The 12,261-nt window shown below is 40.3% G+C and overlaps 1 protein-coding gene and 1 pseudogene across 1 annotated transcript; both read right to left on the minus strand.

Moving 5' to 3' along the window:
- Window positions 1–4,193: 4,193 nt before the first annotated feature.
- On the minus strand, window positions 4,194–5,494 carry LOC104709586 (defensin-like protein 206 pseudogene; annotated as a pseudogene).
- A 1,575-nt stretch (window positions 5,495–7,069) lies between these two features.
- On the minus strand, window positions 7,070–7,758 carry LOC109125946 (defensin-like protein 206). The gene is made up of 2 exons (XM_019228761.2): window positions 7,634–7,758; window positions 7,070–7,541 (listed from the first exon to the last, which is right to left on the minus strand). The coding sequence occupies exons 1-2, from the start codon at window positions 7,698–7,700 to the stop codon at window positions 7,360–7,362; spliced, it is 249 nt and encodes an 82-aa protein (XP_019084306.1). The 5' UTR covers window positions 7,701–7,758; the 3' UTR covers window positions 7,070–7,359.
- Between the last annotated feature and the right edge of the window lie 4,503 nt (window positions 7,759–12,261).

The raw sequence follows: 12,261 nt of genomic DNA on the forward strand, positions 1-12,261 counted from the left end.
AATGTCTCCCATGATATTGGTACGTAACGGTAGCGGGAAGCCACTGTTTCCCACGACGCTCCTGCGTCTTCCTCCAAGAGGTTAACGACAATCTGTTTGCGGTACTCCATAGGGCATTCTGACGTTTCAAAATGCATCTCCAAAGTACGTAACCACCTATCTGCTTGCACCGTGTTTGTCTCTCCTTTGAACTTTCGAACACCTATATCCTTCATCATTTTTACTAACCTCACGAACTGGCCCATCGACGTGTCAGCTAGTGGGTCTCCTTGATTTCGTTGTTGTTGTTGTTGAATCATATGAGTCAATAGATTTTGTATCATCGCAAGCGTTTGCTGTGTCTCGGTTGGTTCATGTCCTCCAGCACGTCCTTGGTTTTGCCTTGTCATTGGCGGGTTTGGATATGTAGCGAACGGCTCGACAGGAGTGTGATGCTGAGTTCACGGATGTGCAAACTTCGGTGTGTCATATCACATTGAATCCAATGGAGAATACCTCGGTGTATCTCCAAGGTTTTCCCAATCAAACATGTCGCTCATGCTTGGTGCCTGATAACCACGAGCAGCACCATAGCTTGGCTCGTCATAAATATACGGACCCCATTCCTCCGAACCAAACGGTTGACCCCAACTCTCCTCTTGACCATACGGTTGGGCCCAGTTCTCCTCTTGCTCTGGTGAAGAGTCTCCCGATCCAGTTCTCACCAAACCTCGACCAGACATCTGCAGTCATTGATAGCAAGGTAACTTAATCTCATCTACCTAAAGTGTTGAACGAACCGGAATTCCTAAGTGCCCTTATGTGACCATTTAACTCGATAAAAAAAATTTGAAAACAATACGAGTTCTGTGAGGCATCATAACCATGCTCTGATACCACCGTTGTAACGCCCTCGAACCGTCCTATGGCCGGAACCACCAGAACGGCCCTGGGAAGCTACTTTAGAAATAGCCACCAACGATCTGGCCAATGTTCAAAAACCCATTTTTAACCAGTCCATCGGTGCTATTTCCACCACTTTAGACACCACTTAGGCTTTGCAACCTTTGTGATGCCCAAGCGTTCTGCCGACCCGGACTAGATCATTATCAGTCATTGCTCGTATTCGAATATAAAACTGAGATTTTCATTAATAAAAATATTTCACATGGTTTTAACAAAAAGACTTAACAAGTTTGTGGTCAGGCCTAATGCCAAAAAGATTATATATATTTTATAACAATTTAGACATACTTTTTCTTTACACAAAGACAAAAAAATCTACTTTCGGGCTCCTATCGTCCAACACACCCTCTAGTTTCCCACTACTGGTTACCTGCAGGACAAATATTATCATAAGTAATCTGTAACAGGGATCCCTGCAAAAGATTAGATTCCCACCCCAACCCCAAATCATCAAGGAATCAATCAAACACTCAACCAATCAATACAAACAACAAAGAAAGCATGAGGAAGGTAATAAAACAATAAAACCAAAATGCAAGCAATCAATCAACATGCAAACTTGAATAAAAGATAATAAGTTTTAAACAAGTTTACTAGGCCCCAAATATGTTGTCATTCGATTTTCTTCTCATAAAACATGCATTACAACCACAAAGGCATGCAACCGGAAGCCCATTTTTATACTACACCGTCGTGTAGACAGCTCCGGCCATGGTAGCTAACCAAGTCTCTCCGAGCAATCAACATGCATCACAATACTCAAGACTGGCTGCATGTTGGGATGTACTTAATGCGAAGGTCAGACATATTCTTGTCTTAGCATGCTTATAGCTGTTTGACCTCTAGTCACAATGCCACATACTAAGAACAATCCAAACCGATGATACTCAAGTTTGCAAGCCTTATAGAACTTGTAAATCAATAAGTATCACCCCTCAACCTCACATGCAATAGATCAGATGTGTAGATCGGCGATCGTACACAAGATCTACCATGGAGTACATCCCACACCTAGCAACCAATCCAACAATGCAAAACTTCAAGAAAATCATACAAGAAATTCAAGAAAGATGCAACTATATGCACATGCAACTGACACTAGATCAAGTCGTTGACTCCGATCTAGTTCAGACCTATGCTCCCTGAAACTCACTGATTGTCGAAGAACGAAAGTGAAAACCGTTGGAATCCTTGGTAGCTTCAACTTCACTCCGCAAATGCAGCAGCTGATCGGCGAAACTTCTCAGACTTAGCAAAAATTCTTCAAAGCTTTGCTCTCACTCTCTCTCTCTTAGCAGCCTTTGGGCAAACTTCTTCTCTTTTCTCTTCTCCAAAGTGAGGAGAAGTGATGCTTATATAGAGGCTTGAGCGGAACGAGTATGCCACATGCAAAGGGATGAGGTGTCAGCTCTACATTCTTCAGACGTGGCGTGTTGACACCTCAGGGATAAGGTGTCACTCCCACATTCACCCAAGTTGCATGTATTGCTGGCATCAAAGAATATTTTCTTCCATTTACTCTTTTTTTCAATTAGAATAATGCTTAGTAGAATCTTCCACAATTAATGCTATTATTTTATTAATTTCTTTAATTTAGTGGTTTCTTCTACTAAGCTCTCGCCACCTCGCCACCTCTATAATAATTTTAGTGGGTGTTTTCCCACTAAAACGCAGCACAGCTCGGTCAGTGCTCGGCTCGATGGAGTTGAGGTTTTTTGCCATTTCTTTTGGTTTTGCTTTGCTTTTTCTTAGACTATGTTTCTTCTTTTTTCTTTTCACTAAACTTTAAACTTTGATGATACAATCCATAGGTGTGATGATCAGTTTATACTCAATATTTTGTTCCGTTGTTATACTCTTGTTTGATTAATCCCTCCTCTTCTTTCAGGATTTCCCTAGTTCATAAGGTCGCCACATTGTGCATTGCCGCCTTTTTCATTACGTTTTGTTTTCAGAGTCTATCCTTTTTTTTAGTCATGCACTGTCTTAAAATAATCAACGAAAAGGAAGATATTGTTTAGGTCATCTCTCTAACTAACTTCTTATAGTTTAATCCAACAATGAAACGATTTGGCTTCATTAGAACATTAATTAATAATCTTTAGGGTTTCAGCTGCATTACAGCACAGCAATCATGGCGACACTTTCCAACAAAATGGGACATACTATCATATAACCGTTACTTAATTACCTTTTTCTGTCTGTCTAACAAAACTAAAGTGAATATAATGCAAACTAGTAAGCGGAAAGGGGTAACACCGATTTATATATATATATAGTGAAAAAACGATACATAAACTGAAGCAAAGCTTTTACATAATACAAGAAGAGAACTCAATCATGCAGTTCGACTACCAAATCAACTGAGTATAATTGCTAAGAATCTTTTCCTGTGTGATTAACAAGTAAAAGCATAAAACTATAAGCGGAAAAAATATCACATGGCTACTTTGTTGATGAGATATCTATTGAGCAACATACAACTCCAGAAATTTCAGATGAACGAGAAGGAAAATATAAGATAAGTTAGCTGTGGGAACTGCATTCTGTACAGGTTTTGAGTTCAAAACATCTGTGTTGGACTATGCTTTGAGCAAAGCAAGAAACATTAAACAAGATAGATGGGATAAGACAAAAAAATTCCTATAAATGTGGTATTGGAGGGGAATGTAAATGGAGGATTTATTGCTCGTATGGTAAGTCGAGTCTGAAGTGGTTGGTGAAGACTAAGTATGGACATTACAATTGCACTCCACATGGAAAATGCAAGCTTCTAAAAGGTCCAATTATTGCAAGGATTTTCTTGGACAAATTTAGGGAAATGCTAATTTAATTCCTGAAGAAATTTAAGATGTTATTGTAACACGGCGCACCCAATTGCATTGGCTTAATGTGAGGAGTTCTAAATAAAAAAATTCACGCGATTGGGATGACATGAAACATGCATCTTAAAAAGAACTTACAGTGATGAGGTAAAAAAATTATATATCATTTCTTCGGCTGACAAAATTTTGAATGTAGACGGGAATGAAATGAGAAACACAAACATAAAACCAATTTAGTAATCAGAATGAAACAAAAGTGCACACGACATGAGCTTACAAGGAAGCAGTGATAAGCTTTACCCTGGCTATTTTTTATTTGGAAGCAAAAAAAAGGAACATAAACATAATCACATGTCATTGTCCTTACAGGAAATGAGAAAAGAAATGTTACATTTAGTAACTCTATGAGGTTATATGAAAACCTTAGGGATTTTGGTAGCAGTGACAGTGTTTGTCGCTTCCCTCAACAAGCCCTTTACATGCTGGAGGACTTTCGTATGTGTATTTGCAACAGTTAAAGCAATCAGCATTTGCACCCAGGAACGGTTCTGGCCCGCACTCGTCGAGGAACGTGGAGCATGTTTGAGCCTCGGTCTTCAAAATTTCTACCAGATGACATATTCATCAAGACCATCAGCACAAAATTGTTATCTTTTTTTTGTATTGGCCATCCAATATTTCTCTTATTCTCTCCAATTATAAAATAAAAGAAAGGTGATGTTGTCAATTCACCCTTTCTAAATCATTGGGTCCATAATCGTTTTCTAATTATTAAAAAAAAATCATAGTTATTATCTTAATTTTTTATAAAACTTGAACATCTACTAATATTATCCATAAATAAACAAAAAGAGTATGTTCGAGTTTTTGCTCAAAAAAATGTGATGAATAATGAATTTTTTTTTGTAATGTTGCTAACAATTTTTGTCACTTAACTACAACTGAATTGTGATATTAGTTTACTAATAGACAGACTCACACAACCTTGTCACCAAGTCTTTGAAATAATATTTACATTTAACATTTGCGTACCCCAATCATTTCTTTACACATAAATGACGTTTCATCAAAATGTCTTTTATAAGGGTAAAAAAATTAAGGATGTGAAGCAATTAAATTGATTGAGAGCGGTAAGGGAGCTTTAGTATAACACGAAAAAAACCTTCAGTATATATTCAGAATGAAACAAGAGTAGAAACAAACATGAGCTTACAATACTTTGGCGAAAGCAGTGATAAGCTTTGCCCTTGATGTTTTATTTGGAAGCAAAATAAACTTGAACGTAAACATACACACATGTCATGTCCTCACACCAAATGGAAACAAAAGTTACACTTGGTAATTATAGGAGGTTATTTCAGACATGTTTGTAGCAATGGCAATGTTTGATGGTTCCCTCAACAGCCGACCAACATGGTACATTAGGAAGTCTTGTAGGTGTTTTTGCAACACGTACAGCAATCAGCTTCTGTACCTGCGTATGGGTCAGGTCCGCACTCGCCTAAGAACACACGTTCAGAGGCAGTAGAGCACCCACCCGGACAATTAGTACCAGCCTCGCTCTTGAGGATTCCTAGATGTTAAAATATTTATCAAAAAATCATCAGCACAAGATTACAACTGAATAGTATAATAGAGAACTAGGTTCAATCAATAGCGGTTGAAGCCATCACGAGGACAACCAAGAGAACGCTAAAGCTGATGGAGTTGAGGTTTATTGCCATTTCTTTTGGTTTTTGTTTGCTTTTTCTTAGACTATGTTTCTTCTTTTTTCTTTTCACTAAACTTTAAACTTTGAAGATGCAAATCCATAGGTGTGATGATCCATTTATACTCAATTAATATTTTGTTCCAATGTTATACTCTTGTTTTATTAATCCCTCCTCTTCTTTCAGGCTTTCCCAAGTTCATAATGTCGACACATTGTACATTGCCGTCTTTTTCATTACATTTTGTTTTCAGAGTGTATCCTTTTTTTTAATCATGCACTGTCTTAAAATAATCAACCAAAAGGAAGATATTGCTTTGGTCATCTCTCTAACTAATTTCTTAATTATAATAAGTTATTTTCGTTAGTTTGTAAGTAACTATTGTTTAAAAATGACATTGTGGTGTCATGGATAGAATAAGCACGAATCTGGGCAATTTTTTAATCCAACAATGAAAACGATTTGGCTTCATTAAATCATTAATTAATAATCTTTAGGGTTTCAGCTGCATTACAACACAGCAATCATGGCGACACTATATCGATTTTCTTGACATTTAAGCATCTCCTTATGTGCGACATTCCAACAAAATGGGAAGTGAATATAATGCAAACTAGTAATCGGAAAGGGGAAACAACGATATATCTAGTGAAAAACGATACATAAACTGAAGCAAAGCTTTTACATAATACAAGATGAGAACTCAATCACGCAGTTCGACTACCAAATCAACTGAGTATAATTTCTAAGATTCTTTTCCTGTGATTAACAAGTAAAAGCATAAAACTATAAGCGAAAAAATATCACATGGCTAAGTAACCCCTAAATGCACATCCAACGTTGCAGGCTTATAACATCGTATTTTTGCCCATAGAGGATTAGACGTGATATTAGTGGCTTCAAGGCCAATTGCAAGCGTTTGTGCTCCAAAGATGCTTTTATAGATTTTTGAGCAAAATAGACAAAACGGCGAAGCAAACCCTGTTTCAAGACAGTTTGAAAGCCATCCTATTATGGGCAATTTTTAAAAACCTTTCTTATTTACAAAATAAACATTATTGGTGTCAATCATTTTATTCCTTCACCGGGCTTGGACCATGTCTCCCGAACAATCTCAGTACATCACGAATAAGCTTCTCCTAAGTCCTCTCAGAAATTCAAAGATGAGACTGACTGACTTTACCAGGTCATATTCAACGGGACCCTAGCCTGCAGTCGTCAACCGGTCCGCTTCATAGAAATCTGACCGAGTCCTCCTTCACCTCCTGTACCAATACGTTCAGCCATTCAGAAGTTATGCTCATTCTAACGAGACGTGTCGTAGATATGTTTCATATACTGTGTTACAGATAAGATCTTTAATTAAACCCTTTTCTCATACTCTTAATCGCTTAAGCAATATATAATACATATGGTTTTCCTCTGCCTGAGTATGTACAACTAGTCGAATGGATGGGCCTTTTGTACGAACACCGAGTAATAAACCAATCATGCGATTGAGATAAAGTAATTTTTTTCCTTTTTGCAATAATAATATTTTTTCTTATTAGCGTGAAACATGCATCCTATAAACTGATTTTACAGTCCAAGTTTATACCTCCAAATGAGATAAATATTTTTATTGAATTTCTTCGGTCGACAAGATTTTGAACGTAGACAGGAATGAAATGAGAAACACAAACACAAAATAATTTTCGTAATCAGAATAAAACAAAAGTGCACACAACATGAGCTTATCTGCAAGCAGTGAGCTTTACCGTCGATTTTTTATTTGGAAGCAAAAGAAACTTAAACATAAACATAATCACATGTCATGTCCTTTACACCAAATGAGAAAAGAAATGTTACGTTCGGTAACTGTACGAGGTTATTTCAAAACCTTATGGATTTTGGTAGCAGTGACAATGTTTGTCGCTTCCCTCAACAAGGCCTTTACATGCTGGAGGACTCCCGTATGTGTATTTGCAACAGTTAAAGCAATCAGCATTTGTACCTAGGAACGGGTCTGGCCCGCATTCGTCGAGGAATGTGGAGCATGTTTGAGCCTCGGTCTTCATGATTTCTATCAGGTGACATATTCATCAGGATCGTCAGCACATGATAATTGGAAGACAAATGAAGAGCATAATAGAAAACTTGGTTAAATATACATACCGGTGAAAGCCATCAAGAGGACTATCAACAGGATGGTGAAGCTGACATAGTTGAGGTTCTTTGCCATTTCTTTTCTCTTTGCTATAAAATGTTTTTTGCCTTTTATGTTCAATAAACTGAAGTTTGATGATACAAATCCATAGGTGTGGTTTACTATTTATACAAAATTTTGTAACGTTGTATATAATTGTTTAATCCCTAGTCCTCTCTTTCCCCAAGTTCATAATGTCACCACAATTTTGCATTGCCGTCTCGTTCGTTAGAATATATATTTGAAGTCTATCAATTTTATAATCATGCATTTGTCTTATATTATAAAGAAAAGGAAACTTGCAGCTGTGTTTGTCGTTGTATATGATCAATTTTTCTTTAGTTTGTTTCTTTTTAAAAAAATATGTGTTAAAAAAGTAATAATGTTGTTGTCATTGATTAAGCAAGCACCAATATGGTGCGTTTTGGCTTCACTAGTTTTTTTTTTTTTTTTTTTTGAAAAAGAAAACGAAGATTGAATCAAGGCTTTAACCATATGATCCAGCAGATTTATTCTCAAAAAGGAGCCTTCTACAAACCCTCAACCATTAGACTACACACAATTTTATTTAAACTTGCTGCTTGGAACGCTGATCCAGCAGATTTATTCACAATTTTATTTAAACCATTTGGCTTCACTAGTTTATTAATAAACTTAAGGGTTTCAGCAAATATGGCGACATTATCTCATATACTTCAACTTCTCCTGCTTGGAACGCTGATCAATGATTTGTCGTCCTGAACTTGTTATTTATTCATCTCTTTTCAACAAACATGAAATTATCTAATTTGTGTAGGCTTTACTCTGACGTTAGAATGGCACTAAGAGGGAATATAGCCACCTTTGGTTTAGTACTAGACAAATGTATAAACTACCAAAAAACATGGGAACTGTTGGGGGTGGATTCTCCCCCTCACACAAAGTCTGGCCCAGGAAAAACCCTCTGAAGCCCAAATAATCACATTAAGGAAGGAAGAACAATTTGGTTATTTTAGGTGACGAACCGACACGACTTTCTATAATACGGACGTACGATCCCGCAGAAAAAGGGGAGGGAGAACACGGATAAAAAGTACTAGAGCTCTCCAGCTCGAAGCATAGAATCGATGAGCTTGAAGTTTGTCCATTGTATTTTTGTTCGGTATTTAAACTCGTCTAGTCCATTTTGTAGCCTGACGTATTGTGCTCCGACACCGAATGATAAAGAGAATTTTGACCTCCTTTTTACTGAACTAAACTCTTTAATTGTGACCGATCTGGACATCAACAATTTGGTGCGCCAGGTAGGGGGAGCCAAGTCAAAATTTTCTTTTAAGTTTGAAAGACGGACCTACTAGAGCTAGACGAGATGACTGGACTCGCAAAAGACGGAAACAAAGAGATTGGTTCGTCGGGCGGAACGATAACCCCGTGAATGGAGCAGAACATCCTTCCAACCCCGGATGCCCTGAGGAAGGCTGTAGCGGCAGAAAGCCCAGAGACATTCATCATCGCGACGAACCTAACAAGCCCGGCAAACATAGAGGCAACGCAGAACCCCGCACAACTCACCTTGGTTAACAGTCAGCCCGTCTCCAGCATAAACAAAATTTTCCGCGGGATATTGACACGCCTCAACCAACAGGAACAACGAACTAACACTCGTTTGGACGCACTGACCGCACCACAAGTCAGTTCCCAAGAAGAAATAGACCATCTTCACTCTGCTCGACAGAATCCAACAAACCTCCTCTTGATCGGAACGACAGTGGGACCCTAGGTGCAAACTAACGAGCCCAAACGTAATCCCACCACGCAGGTGACGAGCAGAGTAGCAGGGTAAAGGACACGGAGCTGAAGGAAATCAGGGAAAAGATGCAAGAAATGGAGATGAAATTTCATAAAGCGACGAGCAGGGCACCGGAGGTGGACCTTGTATTCAAGGCAACACAGCGAACGTCGTTCTCAAAAAGTCTCGCGACCACACCGGTACGACGAACGGTCAAGCCAAGACTAGGCTACTACGACGGCACAGTCAACCCACGAGACTTTCTACTTATTTTCGGAATGGCTCTCGGTCCCTTGCAATTCAGCCCGGCGGAGTATGATGTCGGAGCATGTCAAGTCTCACGACTCCCATCTGGGTCAATTGACAATATCATAGACCTAATAACCGAATTCTTGAAGCAATTCTCTGTTCTAATGGAGAACAAGAACTCTCATGCCGACTACTCCCTAACTCAGGAACGCTAGGAATCACTCCGATCATTTATTGGACGATTTAAGGAGGCCGTCATTAACGTCTCAATTCTGGATGCTGCAGCTATCGTCGCACTAAAGAACGTGTTGTGGTACGAATCTTGGTTTATGGAAGAACTGTCCTTGTCGCACGTGGAGACCATAGCTGACGCATTATGCCGAGCTGCAAAGCATATCGAGGTTGAAGAAGAAAAGGCCGTCGGCGCCAAGAAACACGCAGCGGCAAAGAACATCACGACAAAAGGGCCAACGGTCGTAGTCCCAAAGGTCGAACACGTCGAGCCCCGACAACATTTTACTTGTAATCAAGATTGTACTCGTCGAACTTATGCAATTGGCAGAGATTCACAGCCCGACTTACCATGGAATAAGTACGTCCGGAAGGAAGGAGGTGAGAGTAGCATGACTCAATACTATGATTACCATCAAAGTACCACCCACTCAACCGAAGAGTGTCGCTACCTCCAAACAATCCTCATGGAACGGTACAAAAAGGGCGCAATAGTCGTCGAGTCTGACAGAAGCAAAATAGCCCGACCAGGAAGAAACGTAATCAAGCGAGCCGAGAATATCGCCCGAAAATTCGTAAAGGACTCCAATACCGTCGACGATCAAAGAGGAGACAAAATGGAAATACCGGACGATGTCACTCATGATAAGCGGCCGCGTACAGATCGTTAGCCCGAGCAACACCCTCCACAGCCAAGACGACGAATAAACATGATTATGGGTGGGCTAGCAGGATGTAATGACTCGGTCAGATCGATAAGGGGCTATACCAAGAAAGCCATTGAGGATCAACTCCACGAACACGCTGATATCCTTCGACAACAGCGATCTAGAGGGGTTAGATCTGCCCCATAATGACCCGTTGGTTGTCGAGCTCGTAATTAGCGAGAGCCAAGTCAAAAGAATCTTGGTCGACACCGGAAGCTTGGTAAACGTGATCTTCACGAATGTTCTGGCACAAATGGAAGTCAGCGAGAGTGACATCAAGCCGGAGTGCCATTCTTTAACCGGTTTCGACGGAGATTTCATCATGTCAATCAGCACCATCGACCTACCGATCTTCGTTGGGGGAACGGCTCGGTATTCCCGGTTCGCTGTCATCGACAAGCCTACCATCTATAACGTCATCCTAGGAACCTTGTGGCTCCGTAAGATGAACGCAGTCCCGTCGATGTATCACCAGTGCGTCAAGTTTCCAACGCCAAAAGGCATATATACGTTACGCGGTAACCAACAGAGCCCAAGGGCGTGTTTCCTGATTGAACACAAGATTCGCACGGCAAAGAAGTTATAGCAACCAAAGCGCCAGGGCGGCGATGACAGCACGTCACCAACCGATGGAAAGCCGACTCCAATCCAGCAAGGTGTCGCCGCAACAGAAGAAGTGAACCTTGACGAGACTGATACAAAGTGATGTGTGAATATCGGAACGGAGATAACTCCAGTCATGCGCGACGCGCTGATCCTTTTCCTCAAGACCAACATCACAACATTTGCATGGAAGTGGCTGATATGAGAGGAATCAATCCGACAATTACAACTCACGAACTCAACGCTGACCCAACGCATAAGCCAGTGAAGCAGAAACGACGCAAGCTAGGTCTTGAGAGGTTGCAAGCGGTAAACGAAGAAGTTGAAAAGCTCCTCGGCGCCGGGTCCATCATAGAAGTAAAAAACCCCGAATGGCTAGCTAACCCGGTGGTCGTCAAAAAGAAGAATGGGAAATGGCGAGTCTGTGTGGATTTTATCGACCTTAATAAAGTCTGCCCAAAGGACAGCTTCCCATTACCACGGATCATTCAACTCGTCGAAGCAGCCGCGGGCAACGAGCACAAGGACGATCAGGAAAAGACATCATTCATTACCGACAGAGGAATCTATTGCTATAAGGTCATGCCTTTTGGCTTGAAGAATGTGGGAGCAACTTACCAGCGACATATCAACAAGATGTTCGTCGAGCAACTCGGCAAGACCATGGAAGTATACATAGACGACATGCTCGTCAAATCACAGCGTGCCACCAAGCATATCACTCATCTCCAAAAATATTTTGATACTCTGAATAAGTACAGAATGATGTTAAATCCAGCCAAATGCACCTTTGCAGTCAAGTCGGGAGAGTTTCTCGGCTACCTGGTAACTCGGCGAGGTATTGAAGCAAATCCGAAGCAAATCAAGGTGATCATCTACCTACCATCGCCGAGGAATGCCAGAGAGGTACAACGACTGACCGAACGAATCACCGCCTTGAATCGTTTTATATCCAGGTCGACGGACAAGTGCCTGCCATTTTATCAACTCCTCAAGACCAAAGGAAAGTTCGAATCGAATGAGGCTTGCCATGACGCAT

The sequence above is a fragment of the Camelina sativa genome, chromosome 8, assembly GCF_030686135.1.
Source record: "Camelina sativa cultivar CO46 ecotype springtype chromosome 8, ASM3068613v1".
NCBI lineage: Eukaryota > Viridiplantae > Streptophyta > Magnoliopsida > Brassicales > Brassicaceae > Camelina > Camelina sativa.

Coding starts and splice junctions, on each gene's coding strand:
- LOC109125946 (XM_019228761.2), bottom strand. CDS start 7,700: ATGGCAAAGAACCTCAACTATGTCAGCTTCACCATCCTGTTGATAGTC. Junction 7,542..7,633: donor CCTCTTGATGGCTTTCACCG/GTATGTATATTT, acceptor GTCACCTGATAG/AAATCATGAAGACCGAGGCT.